The following is a 27,259-nucleotide window of genomic DNA, read 5'->3' on the forward strand; positions in this document are numbered from 1 at the left end:
AGAACAGCCCTGGGGTCTGTGACATCAGTATATAAAAAGACAAGGGCTACCCTGGTTACCACATTCAGATATTTACTTGCTCAGCTGAAGTTGGCTTAGAAGACCAATACTGAACAGCTTTTGGGTGTTCTCTGGAACGTCCCATTAGACCCTAGTGACTCTCAGCTGTCTTGCACATCCAGGATTATCAAGTCTGGAGAAGCCCAGAAGCATCAGTCCTTGTTTCCCAGATGCTTCAAATGTGCAGCCAGGCTGCAGGCTACACTGCAGCTCTTCCAGAGGCTGCTGCATGAAAGCACAGGACAGTTCCAGGCTAGACAGTTCTGTGGCTTCCAAGTTCCAAAAGAAAGGGGTCTTTTTAGAACAGGGCCCAGTTGTGCTTCCTCTAAAGACACAGGCTGCTGTTTGGAGGTGCTGACGGTCAGAGGTTATCTGGAGCGTTGGTTGTAAAGAAGAAAGTCCTTGTCTTGGCAGAGCAGGCAGAGTTTCAGGCTTCGGCAGCTGCCTCCAGCAACATAAAATGCCCAGATGCCCATGAGCACCATGATTATATATGCGGTTACCAGATTCAATTCATAATAAGAACTTAGAAAAGTCTGCAAGGGAAAAATAAATCAGTTTGGGTAAAGCACAAACTTATTAAACATGTGGAATAAACAGAGATAGTGGAAAATACACAATGCTTCCAACAGCTGGACTGTCTCACAAACATGAGATGAACATCATCTCTGTGTCAGGAAGGCACAGAGAACAATCTATTCAACAAACAGTGGTCAGTGAATTGGCACTTTGCTTGACTGAAATGGCAACCCAGAAGAGAGCTGTTAGCCAGAACTTAATGGATACTTAACAGAAAACACATGGAGGATATGCCTAATTTATACCCATTTCTGTGCTAACTTGGCTTTAAGAATTTACAAGAAAGTCAGGTACATCTAGATTACTTTAATAAGAACCATTAGTAGTCAAAGGAACATGAGGAAGCGGAGTTAGGTTTTGGCTGTGCAACTTCTATGGATTCCAAAACACTAACAGCAACATAGCTCAGCGGCAGAGTGCATGCTTATTATGCATGAAGTCCTGGATTCAAGCCCCAACACCAAAGCATGATTGACAGAGTGCCAAAAGGTGCTGTGACTGAAATGACTGAGGACAAGGCTTCACTCTGGTGGAACTTATATACTAATAAGTAACAGATAAAGAAGAAATAAATTAACTGCCAATTGTGATTGATGCTAAGACAGAATACTTACAGTTATGACAAACGCTAGGATGAGAACAAGGTGATCTATTTAAGGGGTGATGTGGGCCCCGAGAAAGTGGCACTTAACTTGAGACAGACAAGAAGGAGCATGCACTAGCCCTGTGCAGGCTGGCCATGGAGGAGCAGACATGAGGACAGAGATGAGATCTAGATGATACAGATGCGAACTAGAGTCAGTAGGAATACAGTTTAGGAATGGAGGAGCAGATGAGGCCAGGCAGCTGTGAAGCCCTGGCTAAGGGATGTGAATGCTACTCTGTGTGATGCAGGGCCATAGAGAGGGTTTAGATTGGGCTGCTAATGATTGGTTTTGATTGTTGAAGTGGATTAAAGGCACTGGTGAGGAGAGTGTGAGGTGGTGATCTATGGGGTATGGGAAAGACGAAAAGCAGATAGGATGAGCTCACATGGCTCAGAGATGGGCTGAATGTGAGGAAGATGCCAAGACTGGCTCTGGTATTTCTGACTTGGTGGTAGATGAATGCTTAAGAAGCACCAACCTTGGATGAGACTGGAAGCAGTGGGCAGGAATAAGCTTACAGTCCTCTGCATTTGCTTCAGTGTATTTCCTTGAGAGCCATTTTTCTCTTTTTGGCAATCACAAAAACAATGTAGCTTTGTTACAGAAAATGGGACTATACAGATGAAAAAACTAATCTCTAAAACTTGATATTTAGCTAGATTATTTATTCATCAGAACATTAAAAATGAAATAATAGAACCCAATTCATTAGACAACAAAAAATGGAAAACCTGGACTGGGGAGATAGCTCATGGAAGGCTTGCTTGTGTGCATGCAGTGGACCCTTAAATAGAGCCCCAGAACCACACACATAAGACCTTCAAAAACAATATCAAAACAATGCAAAAGCTGGATGTGCCAGTTCATGCCTTAAATACTAGCTCTAAGGCAGCTGAGACAGGAGAATTGCCACAAATGAGGCTAGCTAAAGTTACAGAGTGGAGTCTAAGACAGCTTGGGCTATAGCATGAAACTATCTATAAAACAAAACAAATAAAGACAAAATACTGTAGAAGCTCTTTGCAATACCTCTACCTCTATCCCTGCCTTAGATTTTTTATAGAAAATATACTCTTAAAAATTAAAGACAGAAGAGCAAAACACTTGAACAAAGGCATCAAAAAGAATTATCCACCTGACAACAGACATATAAAGATGTGTTTATTGTCCAGTAAATGAAAGTTTGAAATTTATTGTGTTTCTACTATATTCCAAGCAGGATAAGAAAGAAAGTTATAACAAGTTCATAAGTAAGTAGTTAGTGCTTAAGTCAACATAACCATGCTGACAAACTGAGAGATACCAGCAACTGACTAATGTACTCTAACCAGAGTGCTTCTGGGTATGTGTCCAAAAGCAGTGTGCATGTGTTTTTGCTGATGGGCATATATTTAATACTTATATTTAATATATCTAGTCACACTCTACACAATAGTTAGCAGCTAGAGAGCTAATGAGGTGACTCAGTGGGTAAGTGCTTGTTGCCTTACTTGAGGTCAGACCCTCGGGACTCACATTAAAAGGTGGGTGCAGCCATCAGACGTTGTGATGCATGCTTTTATCCCAGCACTTTGCAGGCAGAAACACGGGGATATTTGTGAGTTTGAGGCCACCAAGGTTACAAAGTAAAATTCTATCTTTAAAAAAAGTGACATGGAACATGACATTTTTAGATGCCAGGAGCTTGCTGCTTGGCTAGTCTAGCCAGAATTCAGAATTCTAGGTTCAGTGAGATACCCTGATTCAGAAAGAAAAGAAAAGAAAAGAAAAGAAAAGAAAAGAAAAGAAAAGAAAAGAAAAGAAAAGAAAAGAAAAGAAAAGAGGGAAGGGGGAAGGGATAAGGGGAAAGAAAGGGGGTAGGGGGAAAGAAAGGGGGAAAGGGAAAGGGGAAAGAGGGAAAGGGGGAAAGAGGGAAAGGGGGAAAGAGAGAAAGGGGGAAAGAGGGAGAGGGGGAAAGAGAGGGAGAGGGGGAAAGAGGGAGAGGGGGAAAGAGGGAAAGAGAAAGAAGGGGAAGGGAAAGGGAAAGAAGGGAAAGGGGGAAGGGGAAAGGGAAAGAAGGGAAAGGGGGAAAGGGAAAGAAGGGGAAAGGAGGAAGGGAAGAAAAAAGAAAAGAAAAGAAAAGAAAAGAAAAGAAAAGAAAAGAAAAGAGAAACGAAAAAGAAAAGAAAGGAAAGCCCACATGGGCGACAGATGAGACTATCTCAAAAATAAAAAAAGAAAAAAAGAAAAAGAAGAAAATAACCCATCTGGAAATACTCTAAAGGCTCCTATATTGTAGAATAGATGTTATGATCTATGCACAGTAAAATGCTGTACAACAATGGAATGGTTATTAAATGATGAATATCATAAATACACCACCAGTGGTAGTGCTCACACTGCAGGCTCTCTGAGCAGATGCCACAAAGAGCAAAGGCTGGGGAGATTTGGGGAGACAAATCATGCCTGAAACACAGCAGGACAAGAAAGTGCATGGCATGAATGGTGGAGAGCGATGGGAGGCAAGTGTCACAGCCCCAGATGACTAAACCTGACATCAAACAAAGACTTTAGGCTCTGAAAACTTTGAAAGCCCTCATCTCTCCTCCTCAGTGAGCTTGGCTCCCAGGGAACCCAACTCTCTGGGTTTCCCAATTTCCCCCAGTTTTCAGTTATTCCTTGTGCTTCCTTGCTGGCTCCTCCTCTGTAGCCTAAACTCAATGATGGATATCATGGGACTCATGTTTGAGCATCTCTGTTTATCCAAAATCCTTTGAATTACCTTTTATCAACCAAACTCCTCCGCCAAAGTTAGTCTTTTCTCATCTAACTTTTACCTGACCTAGTCTACTCTTGGATATTTGACACCTCCAAAGTAATGGCGCCAGATAAAACCCATGAACGCCCTTCTCAAGCCTTCAGTCTCAGTTGGTGACAACTCTATTCTTTCAATTGTCTGGGACAAAACCTTGAACAAACCCTTGGCTCTTCCTCTTCCTCTCATCCACTCTGTAAGAGGCACTGATGGCTCTGCTGTTGACACCTGTTTCCTGAATCCAGCCATTTCTCATGCCTCACTGCTATTTTGTCTCAGTCTTCCCTGTCTTTCCTTAGTGAGGTGACCTCTCCCAGCTAGTCTGCTCTTAGGGCATCGGTCAAAACAGTCCTTTCCCAGTGTGTGTCAGATTACCCCCCACATACACACACACACACACACACACACACACAACTTTTCCCTCTTTTTGTATTTTAAGATAGGATCTCACTCTGTAGCTCAGGCTTGGCTAGATACACAAAACCTTGCTTGGTTTTACAAAGATGCCATCATATTAAAGACAACTTTAGTATCCACAGATACTGCATTGTCAACCATGTAAGAGGTAAAAAGATTGCATTTTAGTTGGATTAGAGGGCAAGAAGTCCCGTGGAGAAAATATGATAGGAACTCCAAATAGACAAGAGAGAAGCCGGAAGAAAGTTCTATCGGTAGAGATATTTTGAAAATATCATCATCATTTATGTATGTGTGTAATGCACATGTCAAGATGCCACTGTGGAGATCAGAGGACAGTTTTTGGAAGTTAGTCCTGACTTTCCATAATGGACTCTGTGGCTCAAACTCGAGTCACCAAGCTTGCCTAGAAAGCACCTTTACTTACTGATCCATCTCCGTGCCCAAGAGAAACCTTTTCAATACTGTGTGTAAAATGTGCGAAGAGTCTAGACAAGGCCATAGCAGGGTCACTTTGATAACTGTCATGTATTTGAATGACATATTACCAGTCAAATCCAAGTCATTACACACTGCGCTAAAAATAGATCTGACATGAGTTTTAAACTTTACTTTGTGAACTGGCACTGTTATAATGTCAGTAAGGAGTGGAACCAACACTTCTGCTACTGGTCAGAAGTGGAAAGGGTTGCCAGCTTACAGAGCATGTTTCATCAATTTGTATCCAGCACTCAAAATACTCACTCCAATTAGTCAGTTTCCATGGTTCTCTACCTCAAACCCTATGGGAAGAGTCCTGCACTTAAAAACAGTCACAAAAGCTCGACAACAAACAGGACAACAACAAAAGGGAAGTGATTAACCAGTCAGATTAAAGTAATTTTCATGTAACGATTTAAACTTACTAAAATGTGTATCTTGAGGGATCTATAATGAAGGAAAATCGCTTCAGATGCCCTTCATAACACAAGCACAGTGCCAAGCACTTTAGGCTTGACCATACATCCACTGAAGGACAGGCATGGGAAATCTCTAATGAGACAGACCCCATACTGACAGTGGCTGTCACTCTACTAAACTGGCAGGACCCATGTCCACTTCCAGGGCTTCCCTGGTTTGTGCTCATGTCCCCATGAGCCTGTCCCTTAACTGGGGTGGAATCCACCACTCAGAGGTCTGCACCTGAGCTGCACAGGCCCCAAGCACAGTGCCAGCACTCACCTGGGTGGACACCACCAGATGTGTCAGGAGAACCGTGAGGAGGATGTACCACTTATTCTTCTCACAGCCATCAAAGAACACAACGCCCCAGAACACGTGCAGCATTATGATGACCAGTGTCATGAAAGCTGAAAGACATGTCAGCAGTTAGGGGCCAGGCCTGCAGACAGCAGACACCAAAGCCAGGGGAACCCCACAACTGCTCACCAGCTCTGAGGGGCCCCTGGCTGCAGTGGCAGAATCTGGCCACCAGTGCCCAGAAGTGGCTTTGAGAGGAACTCTGAGTTAACTGTCAAAGAAGCATATCTTTCTGGAAGTGGGGTGCAGCCTTTGTAGCAGCTATTCCTCTAGAATATGGACCTGGTTGACAAAAACCCAACTTGGATTTGGTTTTCAAAGAGGTTCCCTGAGGTATGAAATGAAATTACTATAAAATCTATACAACTATTTGCTTAAAACACATTTATTTTTATATGTATAGGTGGTTTGCTTGTAATGTGTCTGCAAATATGCCTAGTAGCAGAAAAGGTCTGAAGAAGGCATAGTATCTCCTGGGAATGGGATTGAAGATAGTTCTGAGCTGCTTTGTAGGTCCTGGAAATTGGACCTGGGTCCTCTGGAAGAAGGGCCAATAGTCTTAACCACTGAGCCATAGCTCCAGCTCCAACACGGCTGATTTTGAATTAGCCTGCAGCCCCACTAAAACAGAATTTTCTCAACCGAACAGAACATCTCCTATCTAAAAAGGCCTCTGCACTGAAGGGGGCATTTTCTCTAGAACTTTTAAAAAATAATGTAATAAAAAATTTAAAATAGTGCAATTAAAAATCACTATAATTATCTAAGATTCTTCTTGTGTCCTATGTCCTGAAGTAACATTTTTTATAAGCAGGCAAGCACCATATATTCTTTTTACTTTAACATGAAAAGGGCATATAGATTTCCCTTTCCTGCCGAGTAATAAAGAGACCATGAGCTTTAACCCACCAGACAGAAAAACACCAAGCTAGAGTTCCATTCTTCCCTGCTTGAAGGAAAAATAACATGGCATTGCCAAGCAAAGGAGACTAGTCTGTCTGTGTCAATCCAGCAAGTTATTTAAGCTACACTATGTACTCTCTCTATACCCCAACCCAGGTAGTTCTCAGATCAAGGGATCACTAGCCTGGGACCTGTTATCAGTGCAACTTACTGGTACCCATCCCACCCATGAATCAGAAGCAGTGGGGCAGGAGCCCAGCACAGCCAGTTTAAACAGCCTTTCTAGAGAATCGATACAAGGTCAAGTTTCAGAATCCTGGCAAGCAGGCATTCCTATAAATGTGCACAAGCAGATACAAGAATACTTACACCAGCACTGCTGCAATAACAAAGAATGCCCGCCCTTATCCCAACGGAGAAGCAAAATACTGTGTACTCACAAAGTGAGCTACTGTATATGACCCACAGTATGAACCATCTCAAGAGCATGCTGCTGACTGAGGACAAACATGAACATGATTGGGAACATGAAGTAAGAGACTCTCAAAACAATATTAAAAGACATAACTGTTGTGGCTACAGGACAGTAAGTTGTCACATCTCTGACAATATCTTCATGTCAAGCTCTGGCAGACCACACTAAAAGGATTCAATTCAGGTCTAGACATCCTTCTGAAGAGGACAGTTCCTATGGACAGATGGATGCCAATGGTGTGACACTGAGACCACTAATGCCCAGGGCTAAGTTTAGTTCTTTTAATATACCTGAGTCAAAAAGACTAAGGCAAAACCTGACACAATGGGAATTCTTTTTAAATCATAATGTTTCTTGATGTCAATCAAGAAATAAGGGAATTCACTACCACAGGCATTTGGCATCTAGCTGGCAGCCTCTGCTCACCCTTCTCTCAGGACATTGCCATGGGTGCTAAGATCAGCTAAGTGTGCTCCCAGGGCTAGCTCCTAGAGTCCAACTACTTGGGAAATACTCTTGCTGGTGACATTTTCCAGTCTGTTCTTATTCAAAACAGTGTTACCCTGCAAGCTTCAGACAAGTATCCTCTAGACCTCATTGGCTCTGATCTTGCTTCCAAGTTTTAGGTCTGAATGTCTTGATCCTTCCTATTAAGAAGTCTAATGGACTGAATTTTCCTCTATTGTCAAGTCAGACATCTCCAACTAGCATTCAAAGACTTCTACAGTCTAGACCCAAATGACTTTAATTTATAGATTCTCTATAAATCTTCAACTGCCTTCTTATGCCAGAATCACAGAACTCAAGCCAGGGATAGTTGTACAGCAATTGGGGGAATAGAGACAGAAGTAGGGGCCTCAGACCTTTAAAGTCATCCTTAGATACATACTAAGTTTGAGACTAGCCTGGGCTACATGACACCCTCAAAAACAAAAAAATGAAAAACAACTTTTTCTCTCTCCTCCTTTCCCCTATCCTATCATCTCCTTCCTCTCCTTCTTTCAATGTATGTGTGTATGTATGTGTATATCATATGTACACAGATTGTCCTTTTTCCCTGACTATGCATTCCTCCACATTCTACCACACCTAATACTTGCTCTAAGACAAAACACCGGGCCAACAACATGGCTCAGTAAGTAAAGGAATTTGCTGCCAAATCTAATGATATATGTTTAATACCTGGGTATACTTTTTTGAAGGAGAGAACCAATTTTCTTAAATTGTTCTCAAATATCCATACATGCATACACACACATAAATGTAATAAAAAAAGTTAAGATCCAGCACAATGTCACTTTTTCAGTAGGCATACTTGATACATTCTCTTTTCTATAGCTCTCATAAATTTGCTGTTGAGGGTCCTGTTCCCTAGACCAGCTGGCATCCGACTGCCCCAGTCTCCTGAGTATGGTAATTATAGGTATAAACCACTGCATCTGTGTGTGTGTTATACTACTCTTCCTCTGTGTAGTTGATTTTATGCTTTGTGTAGTTAGGTGTTTGTTTCTATCGTCAAAAGCTATGGAGACATTTTTAATAATTATTTGTAGACTGCATACTTAAATAATCAAAAGGACTTCTCCCCAAATACTAAATTAGTGATCCAGAATATGACTTGAACTTAGGACCACAATTCCATACTTCCTTCTCTACCAAGCATTTCCAAGAAACAGCAATGACTCTAATTACTGCTGTCCTGCTCCACAACCACAGATAACAAAGAACCAACTTACATTTATGTGTAAGTTATATGTAAGTATACTATGTGTACTTCATAAACTATGCTTGTCTGTAACATAAAAATCCATGTATATACATGTATCATACAGTATGTGCATTATTAACACAACTGACATAGATAGAGATGCTAATTAACAACCCCACACTCCTTACTTATTCTAATTACCATTTCAGGAACAAAATGGTAATTAGAATACTTTTCTAAGGGATTCATTTTAAGCTGGCCTTGAAAACAGCTGGCTTTCTGAAGGGAATTAGCACCATCTAGAGGACAGAAACTTGTAGCAATAAAGGACAATGGAAGGAACTGGCTCTTGCAACAATGTAAACTATAAGAAAATTTACCAGCTACTGGATGGATCACAGGGCCCCCAATGGAGGAGCTAGAGAAAGTGTCCAAGGAGCTAAAGGGATCTGCAACCCTATAGGTGGAACAACATTATGAACTAACCAGTACCCCGGAGCTCTTGACTCTAGCTGCATATGTATCAAAAGATGGCCTAGTCGGCCATCACTGGAAAGAGAGGCCCATTGGACATGCAAACTTTATATGCCCCAGTACAGGGGAAAGGCCAGGGCCAAAAAGTGGGAATGGGTGAGTAGGGGAGTGGGGGGAGTGTATGGGGGACTTTTGGGATAGCATTGGAAATGTAATTGAGGAAAATACGTAATAAAAAAATATTTAAAAAAAAAAAACAAAGAAAATTTACAAGAAACACAGAAGGTATCTTATTAATTTCTACTAGATTCTAAGACATGAACCATTAAAACTATATTTGTTGTTTTTACAAACTTAACATTTTTACCTTTTAATTTTTATTTTAGAAATGTTCCAGTTTAGAAGGTGATCGGCTCTGTTGGAGGCAGCGTTAAGCATGACCTATTAACACACTCTCCCTTAACTCAGAGCTGGAGTTAAATAGTCTGAACTGTATGCTGCAGGCCTCAGAAAGGCAAAGACCTTTCCAACAGGGAAGACTAACTTGCTGGCTGCACAGAGAACTGGTTCTCTTGAGTGGCTGACAGCATTGATGTCCACAGGAGAGGCTGAGATTTGAACTAACAAGGAAACAGAGAATGGTGGAGGACTGTCAACGCACTCAGGGACATGGGCATGATAAGACAGATGGCTCTAAGCCACTATAGCTTTTAAAATTGGCCATTTCTCTGTACAATCTCTTCTTTCTATTAACAGCTACTGAAACTCTATTTATTTTTTGGTCCTATTTCCCTAAAGATGGTCACCTCCCTTACTGAGCATTAGCCTGGGTGTGAACACTGACTTAATTGGAAAAAAAAAAGGGTATATGAATTCCCTTATTTCAATGATAGAACTGCTATTGATCTAGACCTAAATAATATTCTGATTATAAAACAAACTTGTTGTCATTGTACTATAACATATAGCTAGAGAAGAAAAAGCAATGTGAAAAGAGCTGGTCCTCTTTTATTACATCTTTGCATAGAAAGATCAATTTGTCTACTATTTTTCACTCTGAATTGAAAGACCATATCATATTGCCTATCTGTAAATATCAACAAGTTATAGATAAATCAAAGAGTAGAATTTAGGGCTAGGGGTCTTATACTGAGTTCCTAACACTAAACAAGAAGAAAAAATAGGGCTTACAGGCTTATGTTAAAAATAAATATAAAATCCCAAAATAAAGAGAATATGTCTCATAAAAGTTAGCTGCTAATGTTTCAACTATTTTATATATATATATATATATATATATATATATATATTTCTTATGCAAGATAAATTCTGTCATATTCCAAAGCACTCAAACCCCTGTCCCCACTCCCAGATCCTTCACTTATAGTGCCTAAGAATATCTTGCCTTTAAAAGGCTTAACATAGGGTTAGAGAGATGACTGCTCTTCCAGAGTTCCTGAGTTCAATTCCCAGCAACCACCTGGTGGCTAACAACCATCTTCAATGGGATCCGATGCCCTCTTCTGGCTTGTCTGTACTCATATATAATAAATAGACAGACAGACAGACAGACAGACAGACAGATAGACAGATAGATAGATAAATCTTTTTTAAAAGCTTAACATAAATCATCATTCACTTGAATTCTGAAGCCAATGAATGCAATACAGATGATCCTTTAGAGCAGAACCCTGAACACGCACAGCTATGGCACATACCTGAATTAAGGAAGAACTGAGGAGAATCACCATGAATGCCCACTGTGCCTGGCCCCAAGGAGTTAGACAGGGTGTTCACAAAGGAAAACACTCCACTCATGATTCCAAAGCCCAAGCCAGAAACTAAAGAGGAAGAAAAACACCGGTAAACCCTTTTCCTGTTAGGCGTCCACTTCAGCTCTCATTCACAAGGCCTGGGGAATGCTGTTTCACTGCAGGGACAGGGTCTGCTTTCTCAGCATGTGGAAGGCATGGTGTAGTTCCTACAGCTGCAGAGAAAGTGCTGCTGCAAGGCTGAGGAGGAGTTGGGTCTTTGAACTGGAAGGAAGAAGGGAAGGAAACAGCCTGCTGTTGCTGAAGCACTGGCCAGCCAGCTCTGGAAGGCTACGTGAGAAAGTGGAGGGGTAAAGGGAGTGTGGAGAGGATGAGTGGGTAAATGAACAAGGGACAGGCACAGAAGGGACAAGAGAGGATATAGGGGATTAACTGTTTACGAAGTGAGACACCTGGGCCAGACTGAGTTAACTCTATATAGAGACCTAGATCGTGTGTGTGTGTGTGTGTGTGTGTGTGTGTGTGTGTGTGTGTGTTGTTTGTCCGTGCTACATGTGCATGTGTGTGAGAATGTGTGTGTGTGTAGACATGCACACTGGTGCCTACATGAGTTTATGTGTACCATGTGCAGGTGTGCAGGTGTGTGTGTGTGTGTATTGTGTATGTAGACATGCACACTGGTGCCTGCATGAGTTTATGTGTACCATCTGCAGGTGTTGGGTCCCCTAGAAGTAGAGTTAGAGGTGGTTGTGAGCCACTATGTGGGTGTTGGGAACTGAATAGTAGGTGCTCTTAACTGCTGAGCCATCTCTCTAGCACTTCTACTATTTTTCTTCATGACACCAAAGGGTCTAACTTACCATAGGCCAACAGTCGCATCGAGGGTGCTGTCTCCTCAGGGTTTATGCTTTTCAAACCCTCACTGGCTTTTCTAAAAGAAAAACACACATATTTTGTTGTTTTTACTTTTTAAAAAGCAGTATATGAAGGAGGTCATAGGACCCTTCAAAACTAGCTATTAATGAAGCTTCAGATCAGGTTACATGCTCAGTCCAGAGTCCATTTAAGTCAAACCCTGCCGCAGACCCCCTGGGCCCTGTGTCTGCGTAAAACGAGTCTCTCAAGCAGATGGACAAAGAGTCGGATGAAGTGACAAACAGATACACACACACACAGGAGAGGTGTTGAATCTGAATGTAATGTTCTGGGCGAGCCTAAGACTATTATATTACAAGAAATTATCAGGAGCTACAAATCACAAATAAGACAAGGTACACTGAAATTTACCAGATACAACAGAAAAGAATTTGCAGGAACTAATTAAATGTTTACATTAGGGATAACAAGCCCTGCCTAGGATCAGCCTAATGCCAGGCAAGAATTTCACACTTTAGTGTTAATAGCACCAGGGGGTTTTAACTCTTGACAGGCCTCAAGAATAATGTGGTATCACAGAGCTCTAAATTCTTAGGTCTTGTAAAACTTTATCTTGTCTGGAGAATTCCCCATTTATCAGGATAGTATATCAACTTGCTCTTGACATGGAATGTAGTCTGTAGTAAAGATTTCTATCTCAGTGAGATTCCCAGGCTCTTACTGCAGATAACTAAGTTAATGGCCCTGATTTATAGTAACACTTAATTAGTTACAGAATAGGTTAAGCTCCTTGCTGCTATCTGGGATCTTGGAACACTGGGAGAGGCTTTAGCTAATTCAGAATACAATCTTAAAAGGCATTTACAATAAGGTAATACTAAATAGAGAGCACATGGATCCATACACTAGACTAACGTGGGAGTGAAAAATTAATTATATGGGTTAGGGGAAACGCCAAACTCCAGGAGGGAATTTCCGTGGAACTCTTTTCCTCATGGGCAGCTTCTAAGCTTTTGCTTGTCAAGCTGACCCAACTGGAGAGCTGGCTTTTGTCAGACTCCAGGAGGAGAGCTTCCTTGAAACTGTTTTCCTCATGAGCAGCTTTTAGGCATTTCTGCCTGACAGGCTGACTCCACCAGAGTGCCATGGCAAAACCCAATATTCTTTTGCTATTGTTGTTGTTTGTTTTGTTTTGTTTTGTTTTGTTTTGTTGTTTGAGACAGAGTCTGTCTAAATAGCCCTGGATATCCTAAAACACAATATGTAGACCAGGCTGACCTCAAACTCACAAACGTCTGCCTTTCTCTGCCTCCCAAAGGCTGGGATTAAAAGCAAATACCACCATACCTGATCCAGCACATTTTCAATGACTGAAGTCAAGTGAGATTTCTGCCAACTCCATCTAGCTGATGTTTCCATAAAAGGAAAAATTAAAAATAATAGTAGCAAGTCAATATGGATTGAGTTCAATAGGAATAAAATCAGTGATGTAATTTCTGAGCCCAGGGAATATTATTTCATCATCTTGAGGGACCTACCTCTTTGAATTTTGTACTTCCCATAGTCTTAGGTCTTTATCTCCACTGTATTTGCATTCGGTTGTATTTTCCTCTGTGGCTGCACTCATTCTTGTTCCTCCTTCCCTCTTTCTCACTGAAGAACCAAGATTATTCAACTCTCTAGTAACATATTTTTTCTTTAGAGTCAGGAACTGAACCCATGATTCACACATGCAAGCACATACTTTCCCACTGAGTGACACCTATAGGCTGCCTGCTCTGCTCCTGTAAAATTTCTTAAAGCAGCTAGCTGATACACTAAGAGGTCAAATTCTCACGTTGATTCTTAATCACATGATTAAGAATATTAAATCACATGATTAAAATATTTTAAAATATTTTATATTTTTATTTAATATTCCCAAATAGGACTCAGGATCAAAAGCAGAATATTTTTATAATACTCTATATGATAAAATGCTGTCATTAGAATAGGATACTACAAATCAATCCAGAGTGATCATATCCACACTTCTGTTACTGCCAGGTCACAAATGTACCAAAAATCTGCCTCTGTCCCCAACCATCACCCTGCAGACATATTAGGAATGCTACATGTAGTTTGTTATATTACTATCTCTGTTACTAAAATCTATTTCCCAAAATTTATGCATCCATTTGAAAGACAGCTGAAAGGATATTTAAATCATATTTACTGTAAAATATGTTTATTAAAGTACTTTGGAATCAATCACTGTTGAAACAAAAGCAGGTGAGATGTATAAGAACAGCTATTTCAGTGTTGCCCATTTGGAAGCATAGAATCCTTCCAAATTTAATGATTAAACTATATAAGTTTGTTGATATAGATTATTGGCATTAAATATAACTCATAGGGATGAATTAATATTCCTCTAACAGGTAGATTTGTTTTATTGGGAAAATTTGGGTAGTTTAGTTGGTTGCTGCTCCAGAGAAATATGAAGACAGCCACACAAATATCTGGGTCACATCTTTCCTGCAATCAGGAATATATTAAGTTCCTAAGCAAGGAGGCCAGTGACTGAAATCCTAACACTTGTGAGGTAGAGGCAAGAAGGTCAGAAGTTCAAGGTCATTCTCAGATACATACTGAGTTGGAAGCCATTTAGGGCTATGTGAGATCATGTTTCGAAATAAAATAAAGCAAACAATAAAAAACAATAACACAAAAACTAAAATTTTGTATTTATTTTGTACAGAGATCCCTTGATAGTCTCCCATATGTGTGTGTGTGTGTGTATGAATATTGAATATATTTTCAATCTAACTCTTTCTATATATATATATGGTTGAAAATGTATAAATGAGCCAGATGTGATAGTGCATGCCTTCAATCCCAGCATTTAAGAATCAGTGGCAGGTAGATCTCTAAATTTGAGTTTGATACCAAGTTCCAGGCCAGTGATAGATAGATAGATAGATAGATAGATAGATAGTAGATAGTTAAATAAGAAAGTGATTTATAAGTAGTTTTACAAGGTTTAAGAATTGGAAATTTTAAGTTTTGTCCTTAGAATCTGGTAACAAATATAACAAAAGAATTTTAGCAGCGAGAAGGAGACATCCCGCACAGTCAGTCATCTAATCTGTTCATCAGAAACACAGAAACTCATTATGTTTTGTGCTTTCTCACTTCCTAATGTTAACAGGGAACTGTCAGTGCTGTAACATTTCCTCAGGAACTCTGTAACACAACATGAGGAAGTTTTCTCAATTCTTGAAATTATGTATTTAAGATATTTGGGGTTTTTTTGGTTTGGATTTTTGAGATGGTTTATGTAACTAGGCTGGCTTCAAAATCACTATGTCGCTATGAACCCAAGGCTATACATCTCCAGCCCACCTAAATACACCATTTTAGAAAAATTAAAAAACAGAGAGACCCTTCTTTAAACAAAACAAACAAACAAACAAACAAAAAAACCCTATAGTAGGGCCAAGGGTATAGGTCAGTGGCAGAGCTCTCCTCTTGCTTCCACAAAGACTCTGGTGTGGAGGACATGGGGGTAGGGAGATAAAGCAAGCAAGCAAACTCACAAAAACCCTGTAGCTGTGATTATCTTAGCTTTTTATGACAAAATAGTCACTGTATCAATGTTATATAAAAACTGAATAAGGTTGCAAAATTTTCAATCCAAGCTTTAAAACTATCCATATATTTCAGGTATCATACAGCAGTTTTAGACAACACAGCAGTTACAGAAGATAAATGTTAGGCAATGACAGTTGTGTTTTAGGTAAATAAACAAATGCATAAATAAAGCATAGCATAAAAAATCAATTTAAATACTTACATCCTAACCCCAAAAAGAGGGCTCATGACTTGGTCTTTTGTTAAATGTATCTTTCATTTGCAGACTTGAAACTATAGAAAATATTTTTAAGTGAGCCTTTGTTTCCCACTAACAGTTATAATAATGGAAGGCATAATCTCCATAAGAATAATTTACTTGTGGTGGTAGGAGGGAAGCATGAAGTTCAAATGCAAAGGCTTTTTATTGTTTCAGTAATTATTTCCCTGTGTTATTTTTCTTCAATAGTGGATTTCTTTTTGTTCATTCATATCTTGCCTGTTTCCTCTCATTATAAACTCTACCAGGCCAGAGCTTCTGTCTCTTAACCCACCTTTGTACCTCAGTTTCTACAGAGTGTCTGACATTGGGAAAATTCTCAAGAAACACTTTTGGGAAGAATGAAGAGGGAAAGATAAGGAGGAGCAGGAGGGCAGGCAAACTGGATTGTAAATTTAAATATTCAATATTTTCAGGCTAAAAATGTAGCAATCACTAAATCGTAATTCAAGTCTAACTGGGAAAATAAAACAAACCCTTAACTTACTTTAACAGCTTATAATATGCGAGCCTGAACAGCTCTTGGATACAGACAGAGAGCAACACTCCGAAGATGAGCAGGTAATTCTGTACTGGTCCATCTCTGTTGTCAGTAATGACTCCCACTAGGAACCAAAAAACGGATGACAGCAGGAGAGACACCAACCAGAAGAAAGCACTGGAACATAGAAGGAAAAAAAAAATCACAAGTTAACAGAAGCACAAGCTTAATAATGACTTTAAATCAAAACCTGCTTGAGTTACAAATCATTTTTAGTAAACAATCCTCACAAAGTGATGTTTTAGATCAGAATTTTTTTTTCTCCTAGTGAGACAAATAGTCCAAGAGGAACGTCAGATGTGCTTAACAAGAACGATTCAGTGACCCTGTCGTGTGCACACTAGGACACTATCTGTCAAGGACTAAGATGAACTTGGTTGCTGACTATTTTTCCTAAGAGATGCTTTGTGTGCCATAGAAATATACAACCAGTAACATTTGCAAATTTCATATCCTCAAAATTCACCAGAAAAATGTAAATTTAATAGTTAGATATTGTCAAGTGTCTTTTTCTGAAAGAAAACGAATGCCTAACGCCTGCATTAATATAGTGGAAAGTTCAGAAGCTGCAAACTTCTGGCAGGTGCAGAGACCAAGACCACGTTCACCAGCAGAGTTCCGGTATTTACCAAGCTCCCGGGAGGACACGCCTGGTCAGGTGTTACTGTGTTTTCTCGAGCTTTCCTCTTTGACTGCACCCAAACCATTACCCAGGAGTCTACAAAGAAAATCTGAGCCTGAATAGCCGGCACAGATATTCTGAGTCCGAGGATTGATGTGGGTGGGGGTGGGGGTGGGGGGGCAGCGAATAAGCATCTGATCTCCAGGTGACTTTAATGGCAGAGAGTAGTGATAACGACTCTTCGATGCTGCTGAGCACTGAGGGAAATGAGAGATTCCTACAGAAAGACAAAGGCTTCATGCACGAATCTATCTGCTTGTTCCCACACTCAGCCAACAGAAGCCAAGGGGCGCCTGCTTAGCCTACGGGCCTGCTCTTTTCAGACCCTCCCAGGAACAGAAGAGCCTCCGGTCCTCTCAGCCCTGGACCGCACCACAAGCTGGAGCCCCTAGGAGATGGGGATCCCGGGGTCGTGGGAACCCAGGAGAGGGAGGGAACCCGCGGCGTCCCGGACACAGCGCAGCCTCACCCGGCGATGAGGAAGATGACTCGCAAAGGGTCGGTGGCGATGGTGAAGACGTAAAGAGCGAGCGCGGGCCCGAAGGCGATGAAGGCGCAACCAAAGAACACGGCAGCCGTCATGACGACCCCGGGAGCCAGTCGCGGGGACCCGAGGGCCCTGCAGTGCCCAGTGGACAGCCGGTCCTGGATACGGGGCGGGGCTGGGTGGCGAGGCTCCCGTGCTCCGTCAGAGCAGTGGACGAGGCGGAGCCCGTGAGGCGGGGTCTGGAGATGCCGAGGGCGGGACAGGGCTCGAGAGGCGGAGCCTTCGGTGCCCTAGTCAAAAAGGCAACGGGAGCTCCGGGAGGCCAGGCCTGGAAGAGTTCCATAGCCTGTCAGAGTGGACCGCAGGGCCAGGCTTGGCATGCAGGACTTCGAGGTCCTCTAGTCACACGGAACAAGGCAGGGCTCGGGAGCTGGGGCCTGAGCTGCTCCATGGCCTGTACTGGGGGGTTGCAGGGCCGAGCTCCGCAGGCGGGGACTCAATGTGCTCCAAGCGCAGAGGAGGGGCGTGGCTTCGGATGCACAGATCCAGTCAGAACAGGAAACGGAGGTCGGAAGGCGGAGCCTGGAGGTGTCCCACGCCCAATCAAACCAGTGCCCGGTCGGCGCCTGGGAGGCGGGGCTTCGAGTTGCTCCGAGACCTGTCAGAGCCTGCAAAGCGAGCTCAGAGCGCCGCCCTGCTCTAGCCAGAGCGAGCGGGAGTTCTGGAGACCTAGTAATGTAGTGGGCGGGGCTCCGAGGTGTTATAAATGTAGCCGTAGTCAGCCGCTCCAGACGTTAGGCCTAGGGTTTGTCCCTGCTCATTTACTGATGGAGTTTTGTTCATCACATTGAGCCCCACTGTTCCTAGGCTTAGCGTTTATACCTATGTTACATGCTGATGGAGAAAGAATATAGAGGTGAAAGCTGTAATACTTGACATATATATTACAAAACCTGATGCATAGAGAAATGCCAGAATCCATGTAAAAACACATAGAATTCTTCCCACCCACATAGCAGCCTTTCCCGGTCACATATCAGTAGGGCTATGAAGGGTTATGCCAGATGAAGAGGTTTCTGGTCATCACAAACCAGAGAAAATTCGAGAGCAACCAGCAGAATCTTCATCTTCCTAGTTCTTGTCTTCCCTCATCTCCAGAAGTTCGGAGTAGGTCAGTTGTTAGAAATAAACTGACTTGACTTCTCTCTTTAATTAGGTTCACTCTAAATAATAAGGTTCTTTTAGCCCGATGAGTGGAAAACTAATTATTGTTCTTTAAGAGACCTTGATAAAATATTTACGGTCCTAGGTGTTAGGGATAGTGTGTTTGATCTTGTGTCATTTATGAGTGGGTTTGCTTTTAAATGAAGTTTAAGTTGAACTGGATGAACCTAGTACATAGAAGGGCAGAGTCCACATGCAGCATTGCTAGGACAACATTTTTCTATTCTCCTATGCCTTGCTCCTATCTACTTATTAACACCAAGTATGCTGAAGTTACTTTTATTAATATATAATATTTTCAATAATTTGAACATATATACAATGTCATATTTATCCTAACTCTTTCCAGATTCACCTCCATCCCCTACCTGCTCCCAACTTCATGTGTTCTTTTTTTTTCTCTTAAATTACACACTAAGTCTAATTTGTATTGCTCATGTACGTCTGGCAGTAGGGACATCCATTAGAGTGTGGTCTACCTCCCAGAAGCCATGCCCTCGAGGAAAACTGACTCTATCTGAAAAGCCAAGCTGTCAATAGCTTCCCAGTTAGTGTTTGCATCTTATGAACTTCTTCCTACTCTGTGCTAGAATATTGACTAGCTTGATCTTGTGTAGGCAAACAGGCTGCTCTAGGTTTGTGAATGCATTTTTTTTTCCATGAATGCATTGGTCCTGCCAAATCTAGAACTGTTTGCTTTGCTCTGCCCTGACCTCTGGCTCAGACAATCTTTTTTTTTTTTTTTTAAGATTTATTTATTTTATGTGAGTACACTGTAGCTGTCTTCAGATATACCAAAAGAGGGTATCTGATCCCATTATAGATGGTTGTGAGCCACATGGTTGCTGGGAATTGAACTCAAGACCTCTAGAAGAGTAATCAGGGCTCTTAACCAGTGAGCCATCTCTCCACCCCAGGCTCTTACAATCTTTATACCATACCATCACTTCTATGATGTTCCCTGAGTTGTGTAAGGGGGTGTTGATACAGATGCCTCATTTGTGTGTGTGCATCCCACAGTCTCTTTTCTTCCATTCTTTGACCAGTTGTGACATACCACATTGAGCTTGGTCAACTGTCACATGTTGTGCACTTACAGAGATCATCCATCTGTATCTTGGCATCTTTATTGATTGATCAAAAACCAGTTGGGGACAAGGACCTTTAGCATTTGGACACACAGATTCCCAATTGAATCAAAGCATTAGAACCAGTCTCCAACAGATTGTTTATCTTCAGAGATCTCAGCCAGCCCATCACTGGTCCACAAATACCTAATAAGATCTCTGGGGCAGAGAAGTTGGGGCTGATGCTATAGACAGATATCTTGTGCTTTTGAACTCCCAGCCATGGCTGTGTGACTGTGATGTGGCCAGTGTATTCTCTGTCTCAGTTTCTTTACAAGAGGATACATAGAAAAAGATCTTTGCTATACCTATAAGTTAGGTTTAAATATGATTTAAATTTGGGACATGAAATTTGCTCACATTAGCAGAGTCTGCTACTACTTGAAATAAAAGGGAGAATTCACCATGCTAGGCCCTCAAGGACAAGCAATAGCCAGGAGTATATGTTCCCTCATAAGCCTATCAGAACAGTTGACAGATAACTGAGACACTTATCCAGCTATGCTTTCCATGCTGAGTCTCAAAATGAGTTGCTCAAGTCACTTAAGCCTGAATGTTGCTCTTATGACTGTGTACTGGCTGACTCCAGATACTAAGAGTTGTAGACATCCAATAAAGCATGGTTCCCTCTCAGATTCAACAAAAAGTCAAATTTCAGCCCTGGAGCTGATTCTGAGACCAAGAACTTCATCCCGGGCTTCAGTGTGCTTATCTCTCTGTATCCCACGTTTTTGTTTGTTTGTTTGTTTTGGTTTTGGTTTTGGCCAGGCCCCATCTGATTACCACAGGGTCATAATGAAAGTCACAAGAGTTTGGGCTTTGTTTGATATTCCTGGCTCAGTTATCCCAGCACCCAGCCTCCTCTTGTTTTGGTTTTGGTTTTGGCCAGGCCCCATCTGATTACCACAGGGTCATAATGAAAGTCACAAGAGTTTGGGCTTTGTTTGATATTCCTGGCTCAGTTATCCCAGCACTCAGCCTCCTCTGTGCTGGATAAGTCAGATGAAGGATTTTCATCTACTGCAGTTTGTCTGCACTGTGTATGTCCTGCACTGAACTGTCAATCCCCATTGCAGAGACACCAAGTAGAGTAGGCAGGAACAGTACAGGCTTGGGGGTCCAGAGTGTATAAAGTAGAATCCACACAATCCAGTTTCCAGAAGTTACAGGGAATCACTTGCTGGGTGATACATGGAGTTTTGTTTGTTCATGTTGATGATATGTATCAAAGGTTTGCATGCTGTAACATCTTGTATCTTTCTGAGTGACATTAAAGAACAGCAGGGATCCATTAGTGAATATTGTCTCTCTACCACTGGATTGATGCCCTCACTTATATGAATCAGTGGGATATTTTATAAGATACAGTTTAATCATCTTCTTTGCGATCAAAACATTTGTACTGGGAAAAGGCTTGCCAATTCTGTGATTTATTGTGAACATGTAGAAGAATGCTGTGCCCTTCAACAACATTGGCTGGCACTTCAATAGTTAGTTTGGCTATGACTGGAGTGTTTCAGCATGTTAAAAGTGAGACTAGAAGGAAAAAGACAAAAAAAAAAAAAAACATCAATATTAGGACCACTGTACCCTGAGTAGGTTTTATCACTCAATCTGGTTGTGTGGGTGTGGGTGTGGCTGTGCCTACCTACTTGTTGGAGATAAGCAACATGCCTCCATTCCCTCCATGTCCCTAAAGTTGTTTCCTCTTCATTATTGTTTTGTATGTGTATCATATGCACACATGGTGCTCAGGGAGGCCAACATAGGGCAGCAGAACCTAAAATTGTAATTATAGACAGTTGTAAGTCTCCATTAGCCAGGTCCCCTAGAAGATCAGGCAGTGCTCCTAGCCACTGTACCACGCCTCCAGCCCCAGGGTGTTTTCTCTGAATGGTATTCTCTCCTCAAGTCCACACCACTCTACTTCACTACCCTCACTTCTCTGCTCACACTCAAGACTGTTTGGGGGTACAGTGATGCCTTCCTGACTTCTTTTTCTACACTCTGCCTTTTCACTTTCTGGCTATTGTTCTGTTCTTTGTGCTTGCAGCTGATTGTGGATTTCACTCTGTGATACGTTTACTGGGTCCATCTTCAAGTCCTCTAGAACTAGATAACAAGATGGTCTCAGAGACTACTCTGACCCTTTAGAAAAGGCTCAGATCCCTTTGAATGAGTGAATGTGTATCCAGGGCCCTGGTGTGTCCACGGGGTTTCTTACAAAACTCTCAATTCTGAAGCTAAAGTGGTGCTTAATTTCACTGTTTGCTTTTTATTTCTCATATACTTACTTATGATGTATACCTATGTTGTGTGTGTGACAAAATATTAAAAGTCTAATTAAGCCAGGCAATGGTGGCGCACGCCTTTAATTCCGGCACTTGAGAGGCAGAGGCAGGTGGATTTCTGAGTTCCAGCCTGGTCTACAGAGTGAGTTCCAGGACAGCCAGGGCTCCACAGAGAAACCCTGTCTCGAAAAACAAAAACAAAAACAAAAACAAACAAACAAAAATGTGTAATTAAGATTTACATGTGGATTTACTTACAAGTCAATTTGGTATTAAAAAAAAAAAACTTAAATAAAACAACCTACAAGGCCCTGGGTTTGGTCCTCAGCTCCAGGGGGAAAAACAAACAAACAAACAAACAAACAACCTTAAGCTCAAATAGAGAACACATACATACACAATCATACTTAAGACCTATTTTTAAAAAATCAAGATTTTGAATATTATTGTTTATTGGGATTGTCTCTCCTGTGGTCTTCACTGTGAAAAGAAAATTCACAAGAAAGGCTTTAGTAAAGACATAAAACATTACATTTAGCAGTTTCATAGTAAGAATATTTGGATATGTTATGAAAGAGAATATAAGGCTAATTATATTTCTAGTTCTGTCAGGAATTTTTGGGTTTGATGGCAGATTAATGTGTAAAAATATGTTCAATAGTAAAAAGGTAAAATCCAGCGTCACGTGCCACAGCTTTCATTCTAAACAGCTGTTCTAACAGCATAGCAGTTCACTGAAATGTCCTGATATTGGGTCTGGTTAATTTTGGCATGAATTTTCTTTATTTGCAATCTTTTTCTGTAATAAAGTTTAAAAGAGAATATTTCAAAAAGAAATGTAATTTTGTTACCCCTGATTGTTATATAAACAAAATAAAATTGTACTTGACATATATATTTATTTAGGACCTATTTTAGAAGGAAATCCTTATCAAAAATCTATTCATATAGCATTATATTTTGTAGCTTAATAAAATCTTTATCTTATGAACTCTAAGTTATTTTATGTAAACAAATAGCATTTTAAGGTTTATGAAATATTTAATAGCCCCAAAATGCCATTTTAATGAATTCTGAGTGCCCACATTTATAACTCTGTAACTACCAAGCCTTTTAATATATCATCCAAGTCTGGACATGTACATTTTAGTAGGGCAAGCAAAAATAATTATTTTAGCCTACAATATAAATGAAATTTTAAGAACTTGGGAAAGAAAGCTTAGCTTCTTTCTTTCTTTCTTTCTTTCTTTCTTTCTTTCTTTCTTTCTTTCTTCCTTGACACAAACACCTAATGGAAACAATTATCATAGACACACATGACACATTTTCATGAAGTCTAGGTAGGTGCACCCTGTAAAAAAACAAAGTTTCTATCCCTACCTCCTTAAGTGTCAGAAAGGCTTAGTAACACAGAAAAATCAACAGGAGAAGCTTGTCATGTAAACTTAAGGTAAAACTCTTTTCTTTTCTAATAGTTGAAACCTATTAAATGATGTTTTATCGACTTTATTATTTAAAATAAAGATCTTGCAAACAGAAATGTCACAAACCAAAATTAACCAGACATAAAGTGTACAGAACTTAATGAACTCATGTACAGTTAGAATTGGCACTCGAAATGGATGGTGTGAAGCTTGACATTAAATTTTACAAGTTGAGTATCAAATATGCTGTTTGCACTTACCCACCACCAAAACCACAAAAATCCTTTCAAGATCTAACTACATGAAGGGTAGATGCCTGTGTTGGTGAAATGTTTTTCTCCACACTACACTAAGTAAAGTTTTAAAGCGTGCTTTTAAGTCTTCAGATTAAGGCTTATAATAGGGACTGGGGTCTATTTCTGATGCTGGCACCAATGCAAGAAGGCACCCTCATCTGGAACCAATGGGTGGTAGGGGGACCCAGAGCTCCCGCATCCCACTGGTCACACTTCAGTCTGGAGCTCAGAGCCGCTTGGCCTCCAAGCAGGTAAGGGGCTGGATAGAGAATCCAGACCAGGACCCTGTACAAGCTGTCTCTGAGGGAGCCCAACCAACTGCGAACAACAAAGAGACCAGGGGCTCACTACTGGAGCACATAGCTAGGGGTGCTGCCAAGCCTGGGCAAATATCCATAGGTACTAAAGGAAGGCAAGGTGATATGATCCAGATAGCCTGAGTGGTGATGAGGGGGTGGGGTAGGGGGACTAGTGTGCCTGACCGGAGAATCTCAGCTCCCGGGAACATGGATAGACTACCGTGCCCACTTGCACAACCACAGTGCTTCGTTCAGCTTTTGGTCGCAGCCAAATTCAGATACGCACAGAAGCTATGCTCTCCCACCTCCCTAGTCCAGTTCGGAAGAACCCTGAGCAACTCTAGGCTGTTTTACCTGCGGCCTCGCCTGCCCCTCCCTCTGACCCAACAGGGAGGCTGTCCCACTCTCTAGCCACTTTTGACTGACCTTGGAATAGCTAGAGACAACCCACCCCCATCCCCCACTTACTCTGGCGTATGGACCGAGTGTGGAGAATTTAGGAGCTTAGCCCTACTCACTATGCAATCCATGCAATCAAACTAGATACACAAACCAATTACTGTGAAAGTATACCAAAACTAAAACTTACCTACTGGAGTGCTTAAACAAACGGCTCAGAATAAGCAAATGAACCAATGTGTTCTGCCACCTCTGCTGTTCAAAAGCCCCCCAAAACTTAAATGTCTCTTACCAGCATGATGGCCTCTGTATTCCTGAGTGAAGAGCAAGCCTGCAGTCCCAGTCCCTCCTCCCGATGATCACACTTGCTCTTTCCAGATTAGGCTAACTCCCACTTAACCACAGGCAGTCTTGCAGAGCTCCTTCCTTGATGGGTGACATTGCTCCTTGAGCTCTTTTTCTTGGGGGTGGGGGGAAAGGGTTTGCTCTCTGCAGTTCTACCCATAGCAGGTTCTGCTAGCACTCTAGGAGGCCCCACCCGCCTCTCACTCCGAATAGCTCTAATAACTGGCCTGGAGCCAACTGCAGGTGTGGCCAGTACAGGGGATGCTTAGTTCCCAAACTGTCATCGGTGGGGTTTTCGCTTCTGCCTCACCTTACCTAATTCTTGGCCCCACTTGCCTTACCCTCATCTGAGATCAGGTTCCTAGTCAGTGACAGACAGACTGAGTTTTCATCTATCTCCAGGTGAGGTATTGTTTCCACAGCTACCACATTAGTCAGGTGAAGGTGGCTACTCATTTCCTGACTTACACTGTCTTTCCCTTCTTCATATGGGGCACTAATAAGGAGCTACCCAGCTCCCTCTTGCTCCTGTCCCCCCCACCCCCCCAAATGTCTAACTTCCAACTTTTCCTCTTTTCACAAATCACCTCTGCACAGTTGTGTTTGTTTTGTTTTGTTTTTTTAATCTAAGTTCAGTAAACAGGGCACCTGACTCACACTATTTGCAGTCTGCAAACAGAAAGTGGCTCCTCTCAATGTCCTTCCCCCTGAGCCAACCTCCTGTCACCCACTCTCGGGGACTGGGCTCACCAGTGAGTAGGACCCCTTTGCAGAACACTGCAGAAGGTAACTCCATGGTGTTCCACACCTGTCGGTATCAGCTCCAACTGGTTCTCCCACGTGCTGTCTGAAATTAGAGAATTCCTTAACACAGGAGCTATATATGGGAGATGTGGCAGTGGCGGGCTGTGGAAACATCTGTGTCAGGGCCAGGGCTCATGTCAGGCCCTTTATAGCCACTGTCCTTTCTTCAGAGCTGAAGTTGTATGACTCACCACAGCACAAGAGAAAGTGCTGGGCAAAGCAGACCTAAAATGCTATGTCCCTTATCCTTTCACATGAGCGTTAGGACAGTATAGGTTACATACCCTCCGCTTGCCATTGGCTTTGGTTTTGAGGTTTTCTGTGTAACCCTAACTGTTCTGGAACTCACTATGTAGACCAGGCTGGCCTGCCTCTGCCTCTCAAGTGCTGGAATTAAAGGCCTGCCCCACTACCTCCCTGTGGAAAATATAATCTTAAAACTATAATTATTTGACACAAAAGGAAGCATTAAAGGCATCAGGAAAATATGAATACATAGCATACAGAAGTAATAAAGAGCTAAGTGACAAATGTTATTAAAACTGTAACAGTAACTACATTTAATGAGAAGTATTAAATGTTCTGATCAAGAAACTGCCAGAAGGAATAAGAATGTAATAATCAACTGTTTATGCTCTGTAAGTAGCTCACCATATGTACTAGCTTCTCTAGAGAACCTGTAGAATGAATAGACTCTCAAAGAGGAGTTATTAGATTGCTTACAGGTTGTGGTCAGAATAGTCCAACAATGGCTGTCTCAGGGAAGAGGGTGAAGCCCAGTACTTGCTCAGTCCATGAGGCTGATGTCTCAGCAATATCCATCTGGCACCAAAGGCCTGGAGGATTCCTGAAGAGTCTTTCTCCTCAATCCTCATCGGAAACTGGAAGAACCTATTTGTAATAAAAGCAGAAAGAGTCCAGATGATACCACCCATGTCTAAGGTGAGTCTTCTACATCTATTAAACCAATCAAAATAATCTCCCACAGATATACCCACAGGCAGGTGATTCATAGAAGCTCTCTCTCCCAGGTATTTCTAGTTTGTATCTGTTAGGATTCTGTCTGGACTCCACCCCCACAGTTACCTGGCAACAGCCAGGTAGGCCTGGCCCACTATAAAAGGGGCTGCTTGTCCCCTCCTCTCTCTTACTCTCTTACTCTTGTCTCTCTCCCCATTCCCTTCCCCTTCTCTCCACGTGATCATAGCTGGCCTCTACTTCTCTACTCTCCTTCTCTCTGCCTTTCTCTCTGCCTCTACTACTTTCTTAGCTTCCCTCCCCATGCCCTGAATAAACTCTATGCTATGCTATACCATCTATGCTATACGTGTGGCTGGCCCCTCAGGGAGAAGGGATGCCTTGGCATGGGCCCACCGAGACATCCCCTTCCTCCATACCTCTCCACACACCCATAGAGCATATCTTAATACATCTTTATCGTTTT

At 41.8% G+C, this 27,259-nt stretch overlaps 1 protein-coding gene and 1 long non-coding RNA gene across 2 annotated transcripts; both read right to left on the minus strand.

Annotated features, from left to right (window-relative positions):
* Nucleotides 1-355: 355 nt before the first annotated feature.
* On the minus strand, nucleotides 356-18,075 carry LOC110301773 (gamma-secretase subunit APH-1B). The gene is made up of 6 exons (XM_021172418.3): nucleotides 17,589-18,075; nucleotides 16,384-16,554; nucleotides 11,989-12,059; nucleotides 11,075-11,197; nucleotides 5,719-5,846; nucleotides 356-596 (listed from the first exon to the last, which is right to left on the minus strand). The coding sequence occupies exons 1-6, from the start codon at nucleotides 17,699-17,701 to the stop codon at nucleotides 429-431; spliced, it is 774 nt and encodes a 257-aa protein (XP_021028077.1). The 5' UTR covers nucleotides 17,702-18,075; the 3' UTR covers nucleotides 356-428.
* A 2,844-nt stretch (nucleotides 18,076-20,919) lies between these two features.
* Nucleotides 20,920-26,872, minus strand: LOC110300990 (uncharacterized). The gene is made up of 4 exons (XR_002378650.2): nucleotides 26,814-26,872; nucleotides 26,539-26,706; nucleotides 21,606-21,737; nucleotides 20,920-21,493 (listed from the first exon to the last, which is right to left on the minus strand). It is a non-coding gene; the product is annotated as an uncharacterized LOC110300990 (long non-coding RNA).
* Between the last annotated feature and the right edge of the window lie 387 nt (nucleotides 26,873-27,259).

This window comes from Mus caroli, unplaced genomic scaffold, assembly GCF_978045245.1.
Source record: "Mus caroli unplaced genomic scaffold, Mus_caroli_1 scaffold_11, whole genome shotgun sequence".
In the NCBI taxonomy this organism is placed as follows: Eukaryota; Metazoa; Chordata; class Mammalia; order Rodentia; family Muridae; genus Mus; species Mus caroli.